At 41.8% G+C, this 24,250-nt stretch overlaps 2 protein-coding genes across 6 annotated transcripts in view; one reads left to right on the top strand and one right to left on the bottom strand.

The window, feature by feature from the left end:
- The first annotated feature begins 495 nt into the window (after nucleotides 1–495).
- On the top strand, nucleotides 496–17,245 carry znf106a (zinc finger protein 106a). Of its 2 annotated transcripts, none has more exons than XM_085142708.1 (22): nucleotides 496–611; nucleotides 2,935–3,017; nucleotides 3,340–3,401; nucleotides 5,167–5,361; nucleotides 6,336–8,210; nucleotides 8,300–8,759; nucleotides 8,860–8,929; nucleotides 9,032–9,186; nucleotides 9,537–9,597; nucleotides 9,809–10,120; nucleotides 10,506–11,295; nucleotides 11,511–11,551; nucleotides 12,069–12,214; nucleotides 12,316–12,450; nucleotides 12,542–12,658; nucleotides 12,963–13,154; nucleotides 13,358–13,420; nucleotides 13,516–13,635; nucleotides 13,753–13,824; nucleotides 14,095–14,166; nucleotides 14,281–14,427; nucleotides 15,754–17,245. In XM_085142708.1, the coding sequence occupies exons 2-22, from the start codon at nucleotides 2,964–2,966 to the stop codon at nucleotides 15,808–15,810; spliced, it is 5,196 nt and encodes a 1,731-aa protein (XP_084998834.1). In that variant the 5' UTR covers nucleotides 496–611; nucleotides 2,935–2,963; the 3' UTR covers nucleotides 15,811–17,245. The 2 variants fall into 2 exon arrangements, with proteins under 2 accessions (XP_084998834.1, XP_084998835.1); XM_085142709.1 differs by having other exon boundaries at nucleotides 509–611; nucleotides 2,879–3,017.
- capn3a (calpain 3a, (p94)) overlaps nucleotides 17,036–24,250 on the bottom strand; it is a 16,548-nt gene continuing 9,333 nt past the window's right edge. The window contains exons 12-20 of one of the 4 annotated variants that reach the window (XM_085142713.1): nucleotides 23,239–23,275; nucleotides 22,896–22,973; nucleotides 22,672–22,729; nucleotides 21,231–21,304; nucleotides 20,855–20,923; nucleotides 20,667–20,742; nucleotides 19,991–20,131; nucleotides 18,477–18,535; nucleotides 17,036–18,371 (exon numbers count right to left, since the gene is read on the bottom strand). In XM_085142713.1, coding sequence (XP_084998839.1) covers nucleotides 18,345–18,371; nucleotides 18,477–18,535; nucleotides 19,991–20,131; nucleotides 20,667–20,742; nucleotides 20,855–20,923; nucleotides 21,231–21,304; nucleotides 22,672–22,729; nucleotides 22,896–22,973; nucleotides 23,239–23,275 — 619 coding nt within the window. In that variant the 3' untranslated portion in view covers nucleotides 17,036–18,344. The remainder of the gene's footprint in view (nucleotides 18,372–18,476; nucleotides 18,536–19,990; nucleotides 20,132–20,666; nucleotides 20,743–20,854; nucleotides 20,924–21,230; nucleotides 21,305–22,671; nucleotides 22,730–22,895; nucleotides 22,974–23,238; nucleotides 23,276–24,250) is intronic. The other 3 variants (XM_085142715.1, XM_085142714.1, XM_085142716.1) reach the window with 3 other exon arrangements.

The following is a 24,250-nucleotide window of genomic DNA, read 5'->3' as shown; positions in this document are numbered from 1 at the left end:
GACTTTATATCTTTCCCAGACAAACTGATACTTGATTTTATCTATATGTTTGGATTTACCTTGAATAGGGGACCACAAATTTGTTAAGTAGAAGAAAATAGATGGATGGAAAACGGATGCTTCAAGTTACTGCTGAGTGCTTCTACAGTGGGGTGGACTCAGTTTTACACACACTTTAATTTAATTTACTTTTTGTTAAATAAACAGTACCACAGTGTACTGTATCATGTGCAGTTGTTCATCTGGGATTTAATAGTAAGACCTGGGAAGGACTAAATACTAAATGACAGTGAATCAGAAAGTCGTTTAAAAATTATGGAGCTGGAATGGGCATAAAGCACTGGCAATTTAAAAATGGAAATCTGTCTTTTTTTTATTTTTTTTATTTATTTATTTGTAAAGTGCCATTACAGTTAGTTTTTTCTATTAGATATTTTTGTTTTTTGCACAGTCTCTGTGTGGCGTCCTGGTTTCCTAAATCCGAAATGGTCCTGAACGCATCCTGGGTTGGTGCTCCGTTTGGGGGCGCGGCGAGGAGGCGGATGTTGTTATTAGCTTCAGCGATGGATGAGAAAATGCAGTAGTCCTACACACATCTGGATGTTGTGAAGGTAGCAATCAGTCACATCTAAGTGTCTACAGTGTGTAAAACCATTCGGTTGTAGTCGGGCTCCCTCATCACCTTTTAATTGTTAATAAGTTAAGGACATTACTGGCGTGTTCATGTGGCAGCTATCATGCTCTTGCTAGCTCGCTAACTTACTAGCTTAGCTTCAATAACAGTTCAAGTAAATTCTGCTGAACTCATAATTCGTAATAACATTTTTTATTACTTTGGTAATGGGATGGTCAGCTCGCATTTAAGCTAGTTTTTGAGTAACGTTATTATGCTTTTTTTCATACTTACCAGCTAACTGTACAACTAGAAACAGCTAGGCTAACAACAATCAAGGACCCAGGACTTTATTTAACCATAAGCTAGTTTAAAACAGCAATAAAGCTGTGGTTTGACATTTACTATAAAGTTTTATTACCTTAGTGTGTTTGATAACATCATAATAAAATGTCATGCGACTGGTGGTAAACTTTTGCACAAAGTTAGCATGCTAACTAAAATTTCCATGTACTTTGGTCATATGTGCATTTGAATTTTAAGTATTTATTTAGGCACAGCTTTGATGATAAAGTACCTTGTTGTGATGAGCTTGGGGAAACGTCAGTAGAAGATGTTCTCTGTGGTTTCTAAATTAGATGAGATCCTAACTGTGGCATGTAAACAAACTGACTTGACATGGAACTTCTTTAACTGCCCCCTGCCTGTTTTCAAGCATTGTAGCACAGCTGCCTGATCTGCTAACATAACTGTGCAGAAGTTCACTGGATATCTAACATTGTCCTCCTGGCTGCTCTTTAGAAAATTAGCAGCTCACTCATGCGTTTTATAAATGTGTTAAAAGATAGCCCTTCAAAGGTATTTTAAGGCACTTCTAAAACAAGAGTACCCATTCTTACTGTCAAACTATTTCACCTGATCACTTCTTCTGTATGGTAAAAGTTGGAAAGTTGTGTTAATGGAAATTGTGCTGTAAAAGCGAAGAAAGTAAGATCGCATAATGCTTGCAAAGTCAAAATCACTGACACCTGACTGGAAAGGATTACAAAGCCATTTCTCTGCAATTGGGCCTCCATTGAACCACTGTGAGAACCATTAGAAATCTGGAATAGTGGTGAACCTTCACATGGGCAGTTGGCTTTCCAAAATTATTCCAAGAGCTCATCGACCACCATCCAGGAGGTGACAAAAGAACCAAGAACAACATTTAAAGAACTGCAGGCCTCACTCGCCTCAGTTAAGGTGTGGGATCATGATTTAACAATAAGATAGAAACTGGTCAAAATGGCTTACATGGAAGAGATCCACCGCTGATCTAAAACACCACAAAGGCTCATCTTACATTTGCTTAAAGAAAATCAGCCTGATGATCCCTAAGACTTTTGGGAAAATACTCTGTGGACTGATAAAATAAAAGTTTAACTGTTTGGAAGGTTTGGGTCCCGCTACATCTAATGTAAAACTACTGTAATACTTCATAAAATGAACATCATGGGAGCAAGCCAGCATGGTGGTGTTAGTGTGATGGTCTGGGGCTGCTTTGCTGCTTCAGGACCTGAACATGTAAGTGTGAAAAATATGCAAAAATACAAAATAGAAAGTCAGGAAGTGGGCCAAATGCTTTTTAATTGAATTGTACCGTGTGTGTGTGTGAGTGTGAGACAAGGTTTGCCCTACTGTTTTTGTCTTTATCCACTCGTCAATCAAATATTCACCTTGTCATTGTTTGTCGAAAGGCTTGACTGCCGGTTTTTCCAGTTTCCAGGGTGGTAGTTTGTTTTTCCATACTAGTATTTTGTCGTTGTATTTAAACATTAATAGAGCTACTGCAAATTTTCTCTCTTTTTCTGAATATTTTTTGGATCCCCAAATTCATAAACCAGCAGTATTTTGGGGATAAAGTAAAATCCTTTATGTGGTCACACATGAGGCAGTGTTGGTGTAGACCTTGACCAGCAGTTGACTTGTAGCCGGTGTTTATTCCTCCCCCTGTTTGTGAGTGTTGAACACGTCCAGACATCACTCTGCCTTCTGGCCATAGAGCTGCTCTATCAGCAGACTGGAATTAGACTAGTGATCAGGTTGAACTTTGTTGGTATTTGGGCTGTGGTACCAAAGCATGTTGTTGAATAGTTAGGTGTGGCTGCTTAAAGAAAAAAAAGCTTTGAGTTCCTTTCATTTTGTTGGTTGACGTGTCACTTTTCTTCATACAGTATGGACACTGTTACAGCCCATAATTATTTGTTCTTGTGACATAAAACTCAGGTACATCCACCCAGGGAGGCGTCACATAAGTTAAACAACACTCTCTCTTTCGGCAGTAATGGGCTGAGATTCATCTGCGTTCGAAATGACGAGAGACAGAAAGTGCATCCTCTGTGAAACCGTCTATGTCTCCAAGCAGGTAACTGACCCAGAAATTTGATTTACACTATAAATATGTCGACACTTTAAAAACAAAGTAAATAATAATAAGTATTTGATCACCGTGGCATGTATCTACACCCTCAGGTGTGCAAGGTTCTGATACTTGTAGTTAGGTTTATTATACCTATTTTTAACCACCTATGAGATTTCTTAATATTCCTCATTGTTGTGATGCTGTGATGCCTTATGAGGCTCATGCAGGGGCTTTTTACTGCCTGACTAAACTAAAACTACGTGTTTTGATGTGGTTCTCTGTACCTCGCCTTAAAAAATGTTTTATTATGAATATGTACTTGCAGGAGATGGATGAGCACACGAGAAGCATGCTCCACCACCGTGAGCTGGAGAACCTTAAAGGCCGGTGAGTTTTTTCTTTCTTTCTTTTGTTACATTTATTTATTGGGGCGATCGTGGCTCAAGAGTTGGGAGTTCGCCTTGTAATTGGAAGGTTGCCGGTTCGAGCTCCGGCTTGGACAGTCTCGGTCATTGTGTCCTTGGGCAAGACACTTCATCCGTTGCCTACTGGTGGTGGTCAGAGGGCCTGGTGGCGCCAGTGTCCGGCAGCCTCGCCTCTGTCAGTGCGCCCCAGGGTGGCTGTGGTGTGTGAATGTGTGCGTGAATGGGTGGATGACTGGATATGTAAAGCGCTTTGGGGTCCTTAGGGACTAGAAAAGCGCTATATAAATACAGGCCATTTACCATTTAAAGTTAAATTGAAACGTACGTAACACAAAAAGGTGTTTGATTTCATTACATGACTCGTGACTTTCATGCAATACTGAAAAGGTTCAGGTTATTGCGTCCTATTTAATGCTGGCTTCACAAAAATACTGGCTTCACAAGACTTTTGCCCAGATTATTTAGGTCATGAGGCACGTGTGCACACGGGCACGTGTACACAGTAATCGAGCAAGTGGATATAGGGGCAGCTGTCTCAACTGTACCACATATATTTAGACACAATCTCTCCGGAACAACAGGCATGACCGTTAGAAGGCAACTGGCTATCTTGTGACTCGCATGTAGATTACTAAAAGCATGTGGCTCTGTCGCTGAGATGGAAGAATCTCTAGAGGAGCTAACTCTGTTTCACTTACTGGAATTTCATGCTGTTGATGTGCAAAGATGAAATCTTATGGTGTTCATCACCTGAAGCTGAATATTAGTATTAATATTAGATTTATTTGAAAAGCACCTGTGTAGGAATATGATGGCAACAATAAACTTAAATTTAGCTACAGCTCGTTACAGGTTTTTTTGTGAGGTTAAGTGAACCCGCAGATTGCATTTTCAGCACTGTTTCTGCACAACTGCAGCTGACGAATAATACTTGAAAAAATATAGATTAGTTGTGTGCCAGCTGCACGAGAGGTCACAAAAGGGCAGCATGCCATGACACAGATTTGAAAAAGAAGTTGAGAAGGAGCCAGCAAAGTCACTGCCCCTATCAGAATCACAGGATGGCATACTTGGGAGAGGTTTTGAAGTAGAGGCTAGAAGCAGCTGCACACAGCTCCAGTTACACAGGCTTTGCATTGGATTGGTCGGTACAATCCACAGGCCTGTGCTAATAACACATGCTGGCCTGAGAGGGGGCTGGGTCCTGGCTCGTGGAACACGGAGTGAGGTCATATACAGACATTGCCTTCTGTAGAGTCTCAGAGCGCAGCGGATACCATCATGAGGGCGCACTAGGCTGCAGACGCCGGGCTACTCTCCCCTCCACGCGTCCCAGTGCTGCACTGCTTGGCTGGACATAAGCGGGACAGCTAGATTAGCATGCTGCCTGAGTCCAGCCTTGCTGCTCCTCTTCCTGCCCTCACCCTGCCACCCATGGCCTGCTGAAGAAAGGAGAACACGATCAGGATGATAACGATTCTTTTTTATGAGATAAAATTCTAAGTTAGCGACCTCCTGATCTGTAACGGATAGAGAATTTGGACAAGTAATATTTTTAAGGATTGTAGAGTATTCTCCTTTCCTGATTTTACGAAGACTTTAAAGTAACAGAAAGTAGAGCCAGAATATATATTTGCGAGCTCTGCAGGCAGGAAAACCGAACCAGACAAGTTTAGCGCAATGCCCGAAGGAACTATTGAACGTCCGCGCTCTCCTTCCCTCCCCAGGGACTGCGGACATGAGTGCAGAGTCTGTAAGGTGAAGGTGGTGAGTCTGACTGATTATGCCAGCCACATTTCCAGCCCCGTGCACAAGCAGAATGTGGAGGCTGCTGACCAGAAGCCTCCTGGGCTCGACCATGAAGAAGACTACTTCGATCAGGAATTGGTGGACTTGATTGAAAAGAGAAAAGAGAAGATCAGGTAAAAGAAAAATAGCTACTCGTTTGGTTTAAACACAAAATGTTGTCTAGGATTTTAAATCAAAAGTCTCCGGGACAGTCACACATGACTTTTATGAAGCTTTTATGATTTAAATAGTAGTGATACCTTACAAGCTTGTGTATGTGTGTGTGTATATACACCATGTATAGTCACATTTTGCTCAGTGGTGCTCAGAGGCCTCTTTTAGCCACAGCTTCACATTATGCTGCTGCTGGAGTCGTATGTCAGGACTGAAGGCTATAAAAAAAGCATGACTGCACATACAGGGTTCAGACACAAGCAGTTTGATGCTTTTATTAAAGAGTAAAACACAAAAACCTTCACTTCAGCCCTTTTTTTCTACTTTAATTTCTAAAATTCATGTTTTTTTAAGCCCAAACTAAAATGTCACACTAATTGCACTATTAGACTATTTCTTCAAATTAGTCTTTTCTATGCGTATTTGGTATAATCCCCCAAAATACCTTATAATAATGTGTGATTGCTGATCCATATGAAGATATGTGAAGGAAAACGCTGTCAATTTGTCACATACCAGACATTTTCCCTATGCTGGTCGGTGCATGTAATTATCAGGAAGACTCTCTGAAATCATAATTTTATTAATGCATTTTTAATTTAAAGCAAATGAATTGCTCTAATAATGACTTTCAGTGTCAAAGAAACTTTTGAAATTATTATGGCAAACCTGTAGGTGGGATTATTTGCTTTTGATGTGAAGTCTAATAATAAAAAAAAAAGTTAAAACAATCGTAATTTTCCATCCAAATTCACTCTTCTTCTTTAAGCTTGACAGTGTGTATTGTATCACCCACACAGAGCGGCAATTCTCCTCACGTATTTCTAAGTTTCTAAGTTAATATTATTACTTTTTGTTTTGAATGTTGCAAGTTGGATGTAGGGGCAGCTGTAAATATTTGCTTGTATTTCATTTATATTACTATTATTTCCAGAAAAGAGAAGGAGGCTGCTGCTGCAAAGCTAGCAAAAGAGGAAGAGGATAAAAGGAGAAAGGAGGCGTTTCAGCAGAGGTTAAAGGAAGCTAAAGAGCGTTACTCCTTACAGCGTGGCTGGCAGCAGCCGGGACAGGGATTTGGTGGGTCTAGTCACCACAGGACTTGGTACAAAAGCAACCAGTATGACTCCAGAGCAGGGGAGATACAACCCTGGAACCAGAGGAAACAGGGGAAGAGCGCCACCTGGCATGCTCAGGAGCCCCCCAACTTAGAGAGGTGGGCATCTGGAGAGTTTGCTGGTAGAAGCTTGGATAGTCAGGAAGCTCGAAGCAACAAGACGTGGGGTCATTGTGCATTTCCTGGCAAAAATGAAAATCGATTTCCGTGGCTCAGCAACGGAGGCAGTAGAAATGGGCTCTATGGGCAAAACAATATTTCCCAGTACACTCAAAAGAACCGGCACATGAGCTTTTTGGAGGCTCCTCGTATGTATCCACCTCCCCCTGTCTCTTTGGCCCAGGCTGTGAATCGGTTTCAGAATACAGGTAATGACCAACCAGGTCAGGCCAGTGCTGGGCTACAGAAGGGGGATGGCCAACCAGCAGAATCTGATATTAATAGCAGTAAAAGCTCTAAGACTTTGGGCAGCAATCCGAAGATTGACAAATCCTGTCGCTGGTCACCCTATCCTGTGAAGGGTTTAGAGTCTGTGCCACATAAAGATACCGGTCCAAAATCATCTGAGGAATACCCAAGAGCCTCCAAACCTCAAAACAAAGCACCGGAAGCCACTGGTTTTAACAGCCAGTCACGATCTGAAAAGGAATCAAGTCTTTTGCCCTTAAGTAGACTAGAAGAAAAAGGGAAGCACAAAACAAACCCTGCAGTCAAACCTAGAGATGGGAGCAGCAGTAGCAGTAGAAGCAGCATTTCACAGAGAGATGGCCACCAGAATTCAGCGTCTAATTGGTGCAATCAGAATGCAAATAAGTCATTGCTAGATCGGAAAATGTCCTCAGCTCCTGGCATCAGCAGTGTGTCTCATCTCAGCAAGATCCCCAGTCAGGCTCAAGTGCAATCAAAACCAACTGGAATCCAGAGTGAAGTCAAGGCTCCACTGACTGGGCAACCACGGCAACAGAAGCTCCCAGAATCGGTTAAGCATGCCAAACAAAATGTGTTAGAAAAGAAGGGCTCTTTAAATACATTTGGTAATAACGTAAAAGTGGAAATGACACAGCACAGTGTCGAAGAGCCGCAAACGAATCAGGTACAGAGTCAGACTGGAGTGAACAAAGAGATCAGCTGCAGGCAGAATGCAGTAAAATCAGTGTTACCTGATCCAGTTGGGTCAGAAAAGCTTGCTTTGACATCTTCAGACAGCAGTCAGTTTCTCCAGTCACTGCAAGTTAGCACCTCTACTGTGGAGACCTCCAAGCTGGCAGAATCAAGCAGGGAATACGAGGAGAACAATAAGAAAGTGGAAAAGCAAAGTTGCTCAGTTGTTCCAGATGAGGCCATGCAGGTCAGTGAGGCAGGGCAGAGCTCAGAGAGTGACACCTCCAGAAGTGGTGACGCACAGACTCATGCATCAAGTCTGTCCAAACTTGACCTGCCTCCAGTTTTAAAACGTGACCTCACCAAACATATCAGCTCCAAGAGCAAAACAGTCGGCCACGAGCCCAACCTGAACATTGCCAGGCGGGTGCGTAACGTGAACGAGTCGCGGAGAAGCGACACCGAAAAGGATTCAGGGCTCAAGCCAACTGTGCGGCAGCTGATCAGCTCCTCTGGGTCTCGGCGCAATGTTAACTGGGAACAGGTGTATCACGAGGTCAGGAAGAAACAAGACAAGGGAAAAGGCATGCCAAGGTGAAATTATAATCTCATCTTTGAATTTTTAAATACATTTTGATTTTGATTTGATTTCAGTTAATACAAGTTTATGTTCTGTCTTTCAGGTTTGGCATTGAGATGGTTTCATATGAGCAGGAGTACCAGAGCCAAGAGGAGGGTGACATACCGCTGCTGGAGGGTTTCCAGTGGGAGTCGTTGATGGACGTCTCTTACCAGGGCCCCTCACGAAAACGCTCCTTATCAGAGAGTAGCCTCGCTCCTGCATCCACGCACAACCTCTTTACATCCCATATATCAAAGGAAACCTCACAGAGAGAAAGCTTCAACTCAGAGCAGCAGGGATCTGCAGTTAATCCAAATCGCAAGTCTTCTCTAGGAAATCAAGACTGTCAGTCTCAGTCAGAGGTTGGACAGATGCTTGTTCATCTCGAAGCCAAAGCTCAGAACCAGACAGACAACCTAACATCAGCCCTCCAGCGGTCTGACTCAGTGCTCGGGGACAGCAGTTCAGGGACGGAGCAGTGCGATGGTCTGGGAACAGCAAAGAGGCGGAGAGCAGCCGGGGTGAGCTTAGGAAACAGTGTTCTCTTTTTTATTTGTGTATTTGTTTTTTGAAAGAACAAGCAGAATATGTCATCGTGACTGCTTTCTTTCTTCTCTGTAGGACGCTCTGAGTGCAGAGTCTTCATGCATAGAACATAATAGCAAAAGACAGAAGGTCAAATTGAAAAGAGGTTAGTAGGCTAAAAAAAACAAGAATCTCTGGGGTTATAATTCATTTTCCTGTCATGGTTTAGCTGCTTGTGTTTGACATCTGTGTTTTGGGCTTGCTGCAGAACGTTCGCACATTGACCAGCTGTTGGCAGTGTCTCTGCGGGAGGACGAGCTCAGTCGCTCCCTGCAGACTGTGGACACCAGCCTGATCCAGGCCCGGGCTGCGCTGGAGGCCGCCTACATGGAAGTGCAGCGTCTCATGGTGGTTAAACAGCAGGTCTGCACACAGCTGAACTCTGTTATTCAAAAACTCTCTCTCTCCGCACAGTTACATGCTTTTAGGTGTTTAGTGTCGAATGCCAACACATTATAACAAAAAGGGCCTACACCTAAGGACTCACAGAGAGTTTATGTGTTGGCAAGCATTTTGTTGTCTTGCCAGCTACTTCACATTAATATATAACCACAAGTCTCACTATTTAAACGATGGTCTTGGGTTCCATGTGAATTTAATTTACTTCTAAAAGTTAGGGATTAACGTTAGGATTTATACTTTCTATGCAGTTTGTCTTTGAAGATAACATATTCCCTGCCTAACCATTGTTTGTATGGCTTTGTCTTTCACAGATGACTGTAGAGATGAGCACATTAAGAAACAAGCGCATTGAGTTACTAAAAGGGATGCAAGGTAAAAACATGTGCAAAATACATGTGGTCACTTGTACCAAATGTCTGTTACTACAAATTACTACACACTAGATTCAATTAAAAGCCAGTTCGTATTCTACTATAGTTAAAAATAAGTTTATTATATTTGTAGCAGTAATGGAACAAATATAGTTTACAGAAGAAGCTATTGGTGGAATAAGCTTTTTAATCATGGATTTTTTTTTATACAGGTACGATGGAGGAAGCACCTCAGATCAAACTGAAAGAAGAAAAGATGGATACATTTGAAACTGAGGCACACGTACCCTCCTCTGTCACACTTTCCTCTCTTGTGGAAACTGCTGTCCACAGTCCCAATCGTGCTGCAGAGTGTGGCTCTCCCCCCTCCTCCAGCCTTCCCTTGATGTCTGTAGCTATCAAGCAGGAGCCCCTGTCCCCTGTTCACATCAGCTCAGAGGTGGACCTTGCGGACGCTTTGACCAACTGTGCTCACAGCACCACCCCGGAGCTGCCGGTCACTCCTGCCAGAGCGTCCTCACCAGGTAACATTGCTTTTCCCAGACCATAAAACAGCATCCCAGATCTTACATCTCATTGATCACTGTGATCTCTCTCACTGATCAATGAGCTCACCTAGATGTCTAAAAAACCAACAAAAAGTAAAAAGCATTAAAAGGTTTTTATGTCACTAACTAAACACAATACAAAAATCAGCTTTGCAAATATTTTATAAGCATTCTGGACACAGTGTGTTTATCATGAGAAATACTGCATGTGAATCTAATCTGTACAAGTTTTTACACATACTGTTTGGAAGAGTCCATCACATGTTATTTGTATTACTTGAATAAAAGGATATTGTTACGTAGGAGATTTTACTAAATAAAGTAACCGACAATTTTGGGTTATTTGTGCTGCTTGTTGCAGATTTCGCCGTCAACTTCCAGGCTTCTCCTGAAAGACACCCTGAGCTGTACCCGTCGAACTTTAGAGAGCCTGCAGACTCCAAGGAGAAGTCGCTAACACTTATTGAGACAACGGAAAAAGCCATACAGACAGCAAGGAACAGTCTCACCTCTTTAGCTGACACAAAAAGCCCCCTTAAGCCTCTATTACCCATTAGAGACTGTGAGGTTAATGACTCTGCAGACATCCCATCCTTTAAATCCCCTTTAGCCCCCTCAATCCTTAATATCCCTGCCTCTCCATCAGAGCTGAGGACTGGAAAGCGCGTGAGGAAGCTGAAGAAGAGGAAGGCATTGAAGAAGGCTCAGGGGACAGAGCAGTTTGAAAGCAGTGACACTGAGATGGATGAAGAGGCCTCACGGCCGAGATGCCCCCGAACGCGTAGGAGACCCAGCGGAGGCTCTCAGGTCAGTACGTCCAGTCTCCCTACAGAAGACAGAGAGGGTGACATGAACATAGAGGGTGATAAGAAGCCACTCAAGATGCTGTTTCCAAGTGCCAAATTAGAGAAGGCAGAGCAGAAGTCCCCAGCAGAGCTTCCTCATGAGGCCACCGCTGATATTATGGTGAACTTGGATTCAGAGGGAAGCATGGAGGTCACTGTTGCCGGACAGCAGCCCCAAGTGAATGTTCAAGTTCAAATCCCCCCTCCAGCCCCAATCGCAGACTCCTCCAGTCCTGCGCCACGGAGCCTGGCCTGCAACGAGGTCTCCTCCACCAGTGACATGGATTTGTGTAAATCATCTGAGAGGTGAGTCGCGATTACAATTTCAGCTCAGTGTGAACTCATATGAGCAAAACTACTTGTTTCTACAGACTTAAAGACTTAAGAAAGTGGGATTTAAAAAAAGCTAATTGCAAAATACACTTTTTTTCCTAAATTATAAGATGCACAACTGGGTTTCAGAAAGGTCAGATTTCATAAGAACAAACTTTTAGATTAAACTCTAACTTTTCTCTCAACAGTGACATGCCATTTGCCATCACTTTGCCCAAGAACTCATCAGGTACGTTCATCTGTGGAGAGCAGTCGCTATGATTAAAGTCGGGTCATAGTTAACCAAACACAGTTTGTACTTGTATTGTTCACATTATAAGTGACAGAAATAGTTATGTTAGGAGTGAGATAGCCTTAAATACACATAAACGTACAAACAGTAGTAGTAATAGTAATAAGTAGTAATATTTCTATGTTATGAATATCACACTCACCAAATAAAAATAGATTCCAGTGTGCCCAATTTACTATTTATGGGCAAAGTATTCATAGAGGTGTTATCTGAGGACATGCATGAGTATGCAGAGATAACTAGTAGAAGACACACATACACAAATACGATGCTTTGTAAACTTTTTTTTTCTGTAAAGAACCACATAATTGGATCCGTCTTTTGAATTAGAAATATTAAAATGATCTGGACAGGCCCCTTATGAGTGGATGTACCTGCTGTAAGATCATTTATGTCAGTTTCCTCACTGTGTGTTTGATTTTTAAAAATTTTCCTTCATGTTTGTATTTTCCAGACGCATCATCTGACCATGGTGAAGATGAGATGCCCACTGACGGGCTGTTTGAGGGCCACCAGGAGGCGGTGAACGCCATGCACATCCACAACGGCCTGTTGTACACGTGTTCAGGAGATCGAACCGTCAAAGCCTTTGACTTGGTGGTGAGTTGTGAATGAAATAACTGCTGCTATTTGCCAGGATGTGCCTGAATATCTATTATGGAACAACATTGCAACTTTGCTTTTCTTAAATTTTGTCGTAGAGTCATAAATGCGTGGGTACGTTCGAGGGTCACAGCTCCAAAGTGAGCTGCCTGTTGGTCTCAGCGGCTCCAAGTCTGCATCATCGCCTTTATTCTGGTTCCAGTGACCAGATCATACGCTGCTACAGCCTCAGGGTAAATCACAGGCCTTTTACTTAAACTGCCATATGTTAGTGTGACAGCAACATTGGATTATTGACACTCTGTATTTCGCTCTTGTCCACAGACGCGGGAACTTGAGCAGCAGTTCTCTCTGTCTGATCGAGTCCTCTGCCTCCACAGCCGCTGGAAAACTTTGTATGCTGGTCTGGCGAATGGCACAGTGGTGACCTTTAACCTTAAGGTGAAAAATTAAGCACAAGCAGGAATGTCTTTAAAATAATGGCATTGGAAGCAATTAAGAAATAATGTGGAAACGGCCCATGTGTAGAGCTAAAAATGCTGCCACAGTGCTTGTACATTCTCCTATATGTGACAGAAAATGCAGCCCCATCAGTGTTAAATCACATACCTCGAGTAGTTTGCACATATTACTGTGCCCTTAAATGAAAAGGTTTTGCAGCTACTTGTTTCTGCAATGATAGAAAGAAGAATCATCATCGTGAAGTGTGCTTTGCTCGATGTTCATTTTGCAATTGTTTGTTTAGACAAACAAGCAGATGGACGTGTTTGAGTGCCACGGGCCGCGGGCCGTGAGCTGTCTGGCCTCATCGCAGGAGGGAGCCAGGAGGATCCTGCTGGTGGGCTCCTACGACAACACCATCAGTGTGAGAGACGCCAAGAACGGACTGCTGCTGCGCACTCTGGAGGGACACACCAAAACTGTGCTCTGCATGAAGGTAGATTACATCTGAGCTTCAACAGAGCAACTGCATTACTGCTGGAGTAAATTTCATGATATTCAAGACAACAATGACAGGATGGCATGTTATAAACCTTGATGTTTTGTACTGTTAAAAAATATAATACACAGATTATCTATGTTTGTATGCAAATTTGTGTCTTTTGTGAGCGTGTCTTCTCTTCTGCTGCTTTTTCCCAGGTGGTCAATGATCTGGTATTCAGTGGATCCAGTGATCAGTGTGTCTACGCACACAACATCCATGTGAGTCGCTGTTACAGTTTTGCGTCTTTAATTTCAGTTATTCGCCATTTGAAAAAGAAGCCATGTGAAATGATTATTTTCTTACTTTGTCACAGACAGGTGAGCTTGTGCGGGTTTATAAGGGCCACAGTCATGCTGTTACAGTAGTGGCCATCCTGGGGAAAGTGATGGTGACCGCCTGCCTGGACAAACTGGTCCGTGTCTACGACCTGCAGGTTAGCATCGTCACACCATCTGTCTTTTAATAACATAAACTGCTCATGAATTTCTTTATTTATTTAATATTGACATGCCATTGCACAAGAAAATCTGAAAGCATGCTCTCTCCACAGACTCATGACCAACTGCAGGTCTACGGAGGACACAAGGACATGGTGATGTGCATGGCTATCCACAAGAACATGGTGAGACGCGCTATTTCAAGTGTTGTTTAGACACCAGTTATGACTTATAACTCATCTATTTGGTTCTCATACAGAATATTTTTGAAAAACAAATTGTAAAGTTTCATTGCTGATATGAGGAATTTCTAAGCTTTAATGTTGTCACACACTCTACTGGGTCCTAAGTGATGATTGAGAGCAATTACCTTTCTACAAGACATCTTTTTTCATAAAATTGTCTGTGTTATATCTCAGAAGGCTAAATCCTAACTCTAAATTTGTGTGTTTCAGATCTACACGGGCTGCTATGATGGCAGTGTGCAGGCAGTGAAGCTGAACCTAATGCACAACTACCGCTGCTGGGTAAGACGTGTCATGGAGCAGAGCTGAGAAATTTATGGATAAGTTGTGTTCCAGTCCCGTCTTTTCCTTCTGAGCTTCTCATTTTGTTTGGTTATTGGCATTTTGTGTTTCCAGTGGCATGGCTGTTCACTGGTCTTTGGGTTGATTGAGCATCTGCAGCAGCACCTGATCAACGACCACACCAGTGCCAACTTTCAGACGCTCAAGTGCCGCTGGAAAAACTGTGAAGCGTTTTTCTCTGCGCGCAACACCTCCAAGCAGGTATAAACACATTCAACAGAACTCAACACCCAACAACATTTTCTTTCTTTTTGGACAGATGCAGTCAAAGTCATTTATTCTCCATAATGAGCCATTAATAATTTTTTTTCATATTTTTGCCCTGCTCTTCCTAATAACGTTGCTTAGTTCATTGAGGTATGCACAGCTTTCTTAAGGCTCCAACACAGCATTTCAGTGAGGTTGAGGTCTGGACTTTGACTGGATTGTTGCAAAACTCAGAAGAGTTAATGCTCAGTCCTGTGACTCCACTCCACCACCGTGTTTGACAGTCGGTGTTTCAGCTGATGTGCTGTGTTTGTTTTTCACCAAATGTGGTGCTATGCATTATTGTCAAACATCTGCACTTTGGTCTGGTCTATCCAAAGTTAACATTGTTCAAGACGTCTTGTGGTTTGTTCAGATACACATTTGAAAACCTCTCTTTTAGAGAGAATAGGCTTTCTCCTGGCAGTCCCTCTAAACAACTGTCATGAACTTTAACCTTTTACATGCTAACAAAGGCCGTTGACTCTGAAATGTAGCTCTTGGGTTTTTCCAATTTCTGTAAAGTATTGCACGATCTGACCTTGGGGTGTGTTTGCTCGGGCACCCACTCATTCAAAAACACCTGAATGCTTCAGACCAGCAGACACACAAAGCATCAGCTTTTATTAGAGGTGGTTTTATTTATTTATTTACAGATGATTAGGTAATTGGGTACATTTGATTAGCAGCACCTGGCTGCTGCTTACCCTCTTAATTCCTGTGGAAGCAGTAAGAGTGTACTTTGTGTTTTTTGCTTGACTGTGTGTACTGATACAATATGGATACTTATAGTAAACATAGCCCAAATTTCAAATCTTCATTTCGACATATATGCAGATCATCTTTATGGCCCAAAAGCTCTAAAATGCTCATGTCAGACAGGAAAAACTCCTGTCTGCTAGTAGCAGCCAATCAGTAGACAGATAGATTTAAAATAGCTTGTTTCAGTCAGACGGTGAAACACCAAGGCCCACTATAATATAAACTTTCAACTGCAAATCCAGCAAAGCTAATTTGTGCTATTTTAATAAATATGGAGCTGAGAGGACCACAACAACCTTTCCACTGTCACAAATAAAGTGTAAAAACAAATCATGTCCTGTTAGAATCTATAAATGATTCTAAAGCAATACATAGCAGGAACTTCATATTTAATGAGTGATGCTGTGTAAATATGCATTGTAATATAACCTCCTATTATATAAACCCTTACATATGCTTTGGTTGAGTACATACAAGTTTTAGAAGCTGATTTACAGGCTGTGACTTTGTGTGTTGCAGGGAATGCTGATGCACATGCAGAAACATGCTGAGGAGGACACTGAAGTGGAGCCTTAAAGCTTCTGGTGGGAACGCCGTTTCTCCCTGAGACTTCTCTCCTTTCTTGTAACCTTTACTCTAATGTTACCCTCCCATATTGGGAGGCACGCTCTTGGGACCCACTTACCCTTAGCAGCGCTCTCGTCGAGCCTGGCGAGTGGCGTCTGACAAGTCCATCCTTTATGCTCGGTGTTGGAATCCAACCATAATACAGTTACAAAAAAGGAGGGTTGGTTGTGCTGTTATGTTTTTTTTTAACTTTCTACAAAACACACCTTCCCCTTTTTACGTCTGACCATTGCTTCTTCTTGTCAATGACCAAAGAAAGACAAAGAAACACGTGACTTTTGTTTATTGAAGAAACTTCAGCGTAGCCAGTGTCTAAGGGAGTTGCCACGCTTTTCCGATGAAACACCAACAAAAAGCAGTTATCGTCTTCCAGATTGGTTGGCTACAATATGGCATGGGTTAAGAGATGTTTTTATCGTTGTTGTGCAGTTGTTGCGTGTCACGCTGAGCAACCTGTAGTGTGTTTTTTTTAATTTTATTAAAGTTACCACTTATGACAATGAGCGATTTAAAGTTTTTGGAAATTCGTGGTGTTGTCTTTGAGGCTGCGTTTAACAGTGTGATTATTTGTTTTGAGGGAATTTAATTGAAGATTGATTTATTTAATGTTTGGTTTTTATTTTCTAAAAATAAAAAATCTCAAGTTCTTCCAATCTCGTTGGGTTGTTTAGGATTACATTTATTTATTTGTTGTTGCTCAGTCAGGTGATTAGTGCGTAATAGGGACTGTGTTGAAGGATTTGTCTTTTGAGAATTGACATTTGCTGTGAAAACAGAACCAAGATGTGAAGTATGTGTGCTAATCTGTGTGGATTATTTCCTCGTTGTTGTCGACAGAGTGTTTAACCCTGTCCGGCGAACCTTGTTTTCCAAGCGTGAGTGTGAGGTGCTGTTTTTATGTCACATTCTTGTGGATTTATTTTGTATTTGGAGAATCAAGCAGAAGGCACTGGAGCTGTATTTGTTTTCCACAGTTGTCTAATAAAGTGTGGAGACAACGGATGTTTAGAGGAGGTGTTCGATGGAAGATTTCGAAGAGAAGATTTTGGATTCATCTCCCATGCCATACCTCAACCTCTTGAAAACAGGTGACTAAATCTTCTGTTAAAAGCCCAGCTGTTGTTCTCTTTGGCAGACTTGGTTTGAAGGTTGCAGCTCTCCGGGTTGCGTTATCTTTCTTTCTTTTTCTTCTTCTTTTTGAGGATTTGCCCTTAGCCGAGTTAACCTGACGTTCTCGCTCGTTATTTATGATCGAGAAAAGCGTGCGCGTCACCTCTTACCTGGCATTCCTGAGTTTCTTCAAGTTTTTCTGTTGTTATCAAAGTTATGAGATGTTTTTTAAGAAAGAGAAAGTTAATAAAAATGTTTGCAACATCAGAAAAAATACTGTATTTTTATGGTGTTTTCTTCTTATTTCACTCAGTGTTTACTAAAATTTGAATATTTATCACAGTTTCACAACTTAATTACTGGTAACGCAGTCAAATCGGTAACTACACATTTATTCTTTTGGTTAAAGTGGTTAAAAATGCAGTACACTCATTAGACCAAAGCCTTAAGAGGAAAATCACAAAAAAAAAACAAAGCTGCAGTTCAACCCATTAGCCTTAGTCTTTAAAATCCAATTTGGAAGAAAGAAAAAACCCATTGCTTCTCAGTTTTCTTCTTGTTTTTCATCCATCCACAAATAGCACTGGAGAACTGGACAGTTTTTCAGCTGAGATAAACACAAGAAGCCTGAGTTTGTCCACCAGAAAACAATATATATATGTTTTTTACTGATGGGTGGGATTATATGTGATTGAGTCCAGGTCGATCGATCAGGTGGATTCATTGCTTACAAAAAAATCAGCAAATAAAACAAAAACTTAATGAGGAAACAGTGATATTTTCAATCCTTGTTAGGCCCTATTTGTACAGATTCTTAGTTAATAACAGGCTAGAGAGTAAATCACAGTTTTTATTCACTGTCCACCAGAGAGCCCAGTTCACTGGAATAAATACAGGAAGAAAGGCCTTGCTGCTCAGTTTGATAAAAGGAGAAGAAAACACAGGGAGGCTGAAGGAGGAGATGTTAGCAGGGGATATGAATGGTACAGAGGTGGGTTTGCTGGGTGAGGCTCTGTGAGGTATTATGACAGAATAAAAGAGGTCGTATGTGTTTGCTGCCTGAGATGGTACAAATGTTAATGGTAAGTATGTATTTAAAAAAAAAAATCAGAACAGAGCTTATGACTGAGACTGATATTTTGATGAGAGAAAGAGGTGGGAGGACAAAGGCAGAGAAGGAAATGCAAAAGGCCTGAGACCTGCTGAGAAAAATGGAAAGATCAAATGAAAGGACATTTTGGAGTAGAAGGCGCAGAGCTGGAGGTGAGGTGCATGAAGGCTAACGGTAGTCAGGCACACTGAGTTTTGAGGTAAAGGCTGGCAGGTCTGGTCCTCGCATGGAGTGGAGCTCACCTGGGAGATGGTTGGGCTTTCTAGGCGTACATGGTCAGCTGGAGCCACTAAAGATGGACACAAGGAAGAGATTCATTGGATTACAGAGCTACCAGTGCTGACATTTTAAATAAATATATCTACATCTGTGTTTTATAATCAAAGATTCGTACCTCCAGGACACTGAGTCTGATGGTACCGTCTCCATCCTTATCAAAGGCCTGGAACGCCCCTGAGAAGAGAAACATCACAATGCAGCTGCAGTTCAACACGAGTGTGGTTCATCTCAGATAAGGGGCAAAAGAAATGAAACTACACTTGGTTTTAAACACAAAGAAATGACAAAAACAATGTTTGGAGAAACAAATGCCATTTTTACTAATCCAGTGGGCCTGTCAGTCACGTCAGAAGCAAAGTTTGGATAAAAATGATAAAGTACATAGAAACACCACAGTCTAATCTGATTAAACTGACTATACTGCAGGGACTCTCTTCCTATAGCCTCCTATGCAATTCTAGAGAACATAGAGTACACTCATGTCAATTCCACTGCAGGGCAACCTGCCACTGCATGTGGCAAATAAAATTTGAACTTGAACTTGAACAACTGCTTTAGTTTTTAGATGATTTTCTTACATTATTATGCATTTCATAAGAGTTTTATTGGCAAATGAAGCAAAGTTATGCAAAAAGCTTTTATTTAGGGCAAAAAGGTCCTGGTTTCAAATCCAGTCTGAGGCCTTTCTGTGTGGAGCTTCCTCCTACAGCCCCAAAACATGCATGGAGTTGGGTTAAATGGTGATTCTAAATTGCTCGTAGGTGTGAATGTGAGCATGAAAGGCTGCCTGTCTCTATGTGTATTACCCTGCAACAGACTGGCAACCTATTCAGAGTTTACTCCACCACTTGCCCGATGACAGCTAGGATAGCCTCCAGCCCCAAACCCTGATTTGAGTAAGTGGAAGAAAATGGATGGATGGAGTCAGTATTTACAGTGTTGAAGTACTTCTTCATTACTTCTGCAGTTTTCTGTGGGTTACTGGATATCATCTTCTGGGACATAATGATTGATGGTGATCCATTCCTGCCTTTTCTGCGCTCCAACTTGATCACAATTTGTGGGCTTTTTAAGAACTATCCCAAAAAAGCCCTAAAATTCCACCCTTAAAAAGCAGGTTAAAGACCACAATCCCACTAGTTGTGATCAGCTTGGGAGCACCAATAAAGCAGGAATGGATCGCCATCAATGGGGATTTGGTCCATAAGCTGAAACTGCAGATGTAAAGATGAACTCTTTGCATAAATTTGATTTATTTGCCATTATAACATGCTTATGATTGTTCTTCACTCTAACTTAGAAACATGTAAAAAAAACAATAGTTTGAATAAAAACTGAAGTAGCAAACTTTTGGCCATGACTGTTAACTTAAGGTGAAGTACCGTAAGCAGACCCACTATCTTTCAATTACATCTCATTATTTAACTTTTAAGTTTTTGTGTGGTTCAGACAATGAATCAACATTTTCCCAAAATTCAACCTGAATTATTTGGCATCCTTGGAAACTTTCAAATGCATACACTTAGGCACAAGAAGGGAAATGTGCTTTTTTTTGTTGTTGTTTGGTGTAGAGGTTATTCAGTCTCTAAAATGTCAGACAAAAATATGAACTCCATCTCACTGACTTACTGAACATGGCTTCGAGCCGGACCAGACAGCTGATGAAGCTGTCGAAGTCGATGTTCATGCTCTCGTTTGCGTAGCGCATGGTGATGATGTCGTAGAGCTGGTTGTTGAGACGGAAGCCTGAGCGGGACATGAGACACATGACTGTACAGCGACAACAACATTTAGAGGATGAGTTGAAGCTGTAATTTCATATATGTCATATAATGTACCTCATTTCTTTATATTTGGAGTGGAAAATGGGAAATAGGTGCAGGTACACAGAAATAGATGATATAAGGAAAAAGCCGTTTGTTCTAAGGAGCTTGAAAGTCAGTATCTGGTATGACTTTTTCTCCTTGTGTCCTTTCCTTAAAATAGCTTCTTGACAACTCCCCTTCTACTGAGATCATTTGCCAACTAAGTTTTCTGATTCATCGCTTGACTTGGGTGCATTTTTATGCTTGAATGATTCATAGGTCAATGTTAAGTGGCTAAAAAAAACAAACAAATCATTTCTCTGAAAATGGTACGGTATAAGGACTGGACTAAAAGTAAATTAAAAAGCTGCAGATGTCCAAAGAAAATCTCAGAAAGCCTGAAGAACTATTGCTCAAGACCGCTTTAAAAATTACAAGCCAGAAACGAGATGTGGTTCAAGACTTTTGCACAGTACTGTATTTGCGTTTTATGCTATTACCTGCATCATTGACAGCATTCCTCATCTCGTAACTGTTGATACCGGACTGGTCGGTGTTATAGTGTTTAAAAATTCCCTGAAAGAAATAGGGTATGATCGGTATGTATGACAATAAGCTGAGCAGAAGCTTACTGCAGAACGATTCTATAATTTCTGATATAATAATAAACTGAAACCTGTTTTCTCACCTGCCACTGTTTGATCTTATTCCACAGGTGTCTGAACTCCTGAAGGTTGAGTCTACCGGTCCCATCCATCTGAGGAGACATAGTTAAGACTAAAACGGTGTACCGTGTCAGTCGTGTTGTCACATTTGAGTGGTGCAACAAGGTTTTTCTCAGTTAGGTAAATTGAGCCAAAATAAATGGGGAAAAAATTATAAACTTGCCAAAGTAAACACACAGACTGCTTAAAACCACACAAAGTTAGAGGTTAAAAGCAAATGTCACTGTTTTGTGACTGAAATGAGGCCTAAGCCCCATGAGCATCCATCACAGACCCTGCCTGGGTCTCGGCAGGTTGTGCCTCCTACAGACAACACAGCCAGCCCGATGCACTCGATACAAAGGATACGTCCATCAGAGCAATCATGCTCCTGCAGCTCTCCAGGCTGAAACCCTCCGTCTTCAGGTCCTTGTCTGGGAACGTAAAGAGTGAAAACACTTAGAGGACCAGCATGCTGCTATTGGCCTTTCCTGAAGTTTTTGCTGAAGTTTCCCAGCAATAAAGCTGCAGCTTTCAGTTAAATTCCTGTGTGTGAGTCCTGCATTTGGGTCCTACATCCTGCCTGCCACACAGCAAACTATGACAGCTGTGTTCAATTCCCTTTAGGGATGGGTACCGGTATCCGGTGCCATGATGGCACCGGTTCTGTCATAAACGGTAGTAACCAGACCGAAAAGCAGCGCACATTTCGGTGCTTTTTTTCCCTGAGCTGTGATACACTTTAGATTCTAGCCAATCATTTTACGTTTCCGAGGATAGTAGGCGGGTCCAGGTACGTACGTTCTTTTAGAGCAGAGCTACAGAAAAATGCCCAAGGCGAAGCGGTCAAAAGTCTGGCTGTACTTCACAGCAAAATATACAAACTCGGCAGCCTGCAACAAGTGCTTTAAGCTGATACTGTGATACTGTCAAAGGAGGTAACACCTCAAATCCGATGAAATACCTGGCGACGCATAGCGTTTTTTTTAAAAGCCGAGAAATGCACCGTATTTGATAGCTTGCTGCGAGACCTCACACCGTGCACATCTACTGCGGGTGGGTTGCCTGTTATCGGACCGGAGTTTGCAACATCCCCCAAAAACCCGAAGAGGAGAGTCCTGGCCCCTAGCCCTGCCAGTGTAGCAGAACTGATGACGGATGATGATGGCAGCAGCAGCCGTTCTTCTCTGCGTGAGTAGCTTAAAGTTGTTCCAGTGTAATTTACGTTGAGTAGGCTAACCACGTTATTATATTAATGCATGTAAGGTGAACTAGCAAACATCGTCATAGCTACATGCGGCTGTCTTCTTGTTTGATGGCAGATACTCCCTTCACCCTGGCCAAAAAGGCTAAAATGACCAAAGAAAAAGTGGAAAACAGTTAAACATGAGAGGTTTTTGGATAAAGTTTGTGTTTTTTCCATTGTTTAAGCACTGCTTCCAGCCAAGAATGATACCATATATGCCCCGTAGCTGCAGAAAAGGCTAACATTGTTATCTTTTTACAAAAAAAAGCTGAACATGAGAGGTTTTTGGACCAATTTTGTGTTCTCCATTCTTTAAGCACCTGCACCGTTTCAAAAGTACCGGTTTGGCACCAGTATCGGATAAAACCTAAACGATACCCATCCCCAATTCCCCTAGTTACCTGCATGTGTATAAACAACCCTGAATTAGACAAAAGGTTGAGAAAATTGGTGGCTGGTGGATCAAGCAGGGAATTGGCTGCTGTGGACTGATGTGTGCATGTGTCCTGTAAGTTTTATAATGACGGAAAGTTCAGCCTATCAGACTGGACTTACGCTTGGTGATCACTCTGTTGAGAACGTTTCTCAGTTCGTTGGCTGTTATTTCCATATCCTGTGAAAACAAGAAGAGCAGAGGGGGACACCAATAAAGAAGAGACAGGAGATTAATTTCCAAAGTACAGCAATCGCCTAATGTTTTCTGCTAATAAAAAACACAAAATGTTCTGTTTTGGGGGTTTTTAAATTTAAAGCCATTCTCCTCGTCTTTCTGTACTGACCTCGCCGCCTATCTCCTGAAAAATAGTCCGGAACTGCTGGTCCTCCTCGCTCTCTTCCCCCGCTGAAGCTGGTGCTGGCTGAGGCGTCATTGAGCCACAAAGCATAAGAAGGAAAAACTCTGAAGATGATCCTTTCCAAGTTATTTGTTCTTTACATTACAAACTGGTTATATCCACAATTGCAGAACAAAATAAGGTAAACTAAAGCAGCTGAAGCTTTTTGCTGCTTATTTCTGTAACTTGCCAAAGTAACCAGACACTTAGATATACTTGGAAGAAATATTGAGGCAATCCCTGTGCTGCAGTAGTTCTACACACTCTGGAAAACTAAGAGGACACTTACCACTGGATGGTCAGCCTCGATCCTGTTCTCTATCTCCCTGAGTGAAGACGAACAAACAGCAGTCACCACGGTGACACCATCATCTCATCTGGACTATAAGCCTCTGCTTTTTTTTTTCTTTTCTTACTGCAGTCGTCAAATTTATTCTCATCAAATTTTGCATGAATTATGTTGATGTGCTGAATCTTTAAGTCATCTGACAGATTTATTATAAAGGAGTTTATAGGCTTATAGTCCCCAAAGTCACATTGCACTAAAATATGAAAATGATTGCATAAAACGCTTAATGGAGCAAATGGAGCTGTTAGTTTTGTATCACCTGCTGCTTCCTCCAGTCAAGTTTTGTTCTTCCCGATTGTTCTTATTTTGGGCAAACTTGATTGTCACCAGAACTTTCCATTTTTAATTAGTTTAGGTAATTTGTGACATGCATAGTTAAATGTGTCATAGTATACTGTAATTTAAAGCCATGTTAGGTAATTCAAAGCCCATCCGTCTCACACCCTGAGTCACACCCAAGTCCGGGTCCATCAGAGTTCAGGCCGGCTCTGCATGCTGTCTGGTCCTCTGGGCAGCAGTGGGATGGTTGGGAGGTGCAGATGTTTGTTGAGGCTTGAGTATGCAGTACTAAATATTTAGAAAGTTTACCAGATCATCCCCAAATCTGAAGATGCTTGTCCTAAAAAAGATTCCATAACAGCTTCGAACTCGGGCCGATTTCTTCTGATTCTACAAATCAAATCGCCGTTAAAATAGTTTGTTCTTGGTGGTTTGTGTCCCACCCACCAAGCAGAAAATCCCACCCTCATTAACAGACACAGAGACCCGCACACACAGGGTAGAGAAATCCCTCATAAACTCCAAGTCTAATTAAACTGCACATACAGTTGGGCTGGGTATTGTTGTCATTTTATCTATTAGTTTGTTTTAGGGTTTGTAAGACTTTGCAAATGTGTAAATGTCAAACGATTGCAGAAAAATGTAATGACTCCTGGGCTCGGTGGAAGGAAGA

The sequence above is a fragment of the Neolamprologus multifasciatus genome, chromosome 19 (genome assembly GCF_963576455.1).
Source record: "Neolamprologus multifasciatus chromosome 19, fNeoMul1.2, whole genome shotgun sequence".
Lineage (NCBI taxonomy): Eukaryota > Metazoa > Chordata > Actinopteri > Cichliformes > Cichlidae > Neolamprologus > Neolamprologus multifasciatus.
The sequence above is the reverse complement of the archived record's forward strand: the minus strand, read 5'-3'. Positions and strand labels throughout refer to the sequence as shown.

Excerpts from the sequence above, each read along its gene's own strand:
- znf106a (XM_085142708.1), top strand. The coding sequence starts at position 2,964 with ATGACGAGAGACAGAAAGTGCATCCTCTGTGAAACCGTCTATGTCTCC. Across the intron at positions 8,930-9,031 it reads GAAGGTCAAATTGAAAAGAG|AACGTTCGCACATTGACCAG; the intron begins GTTAGTAGGCTA and ends GGCTTGCTGCAG. Across the intron at positions 14,167-14,280 it reads TGCACAACTACCGCTGCTGG|TGGCATGGCTGTTCACTGGT; the intron begins GTAAGACGTGTC and ends TTGTGTTTCCAG.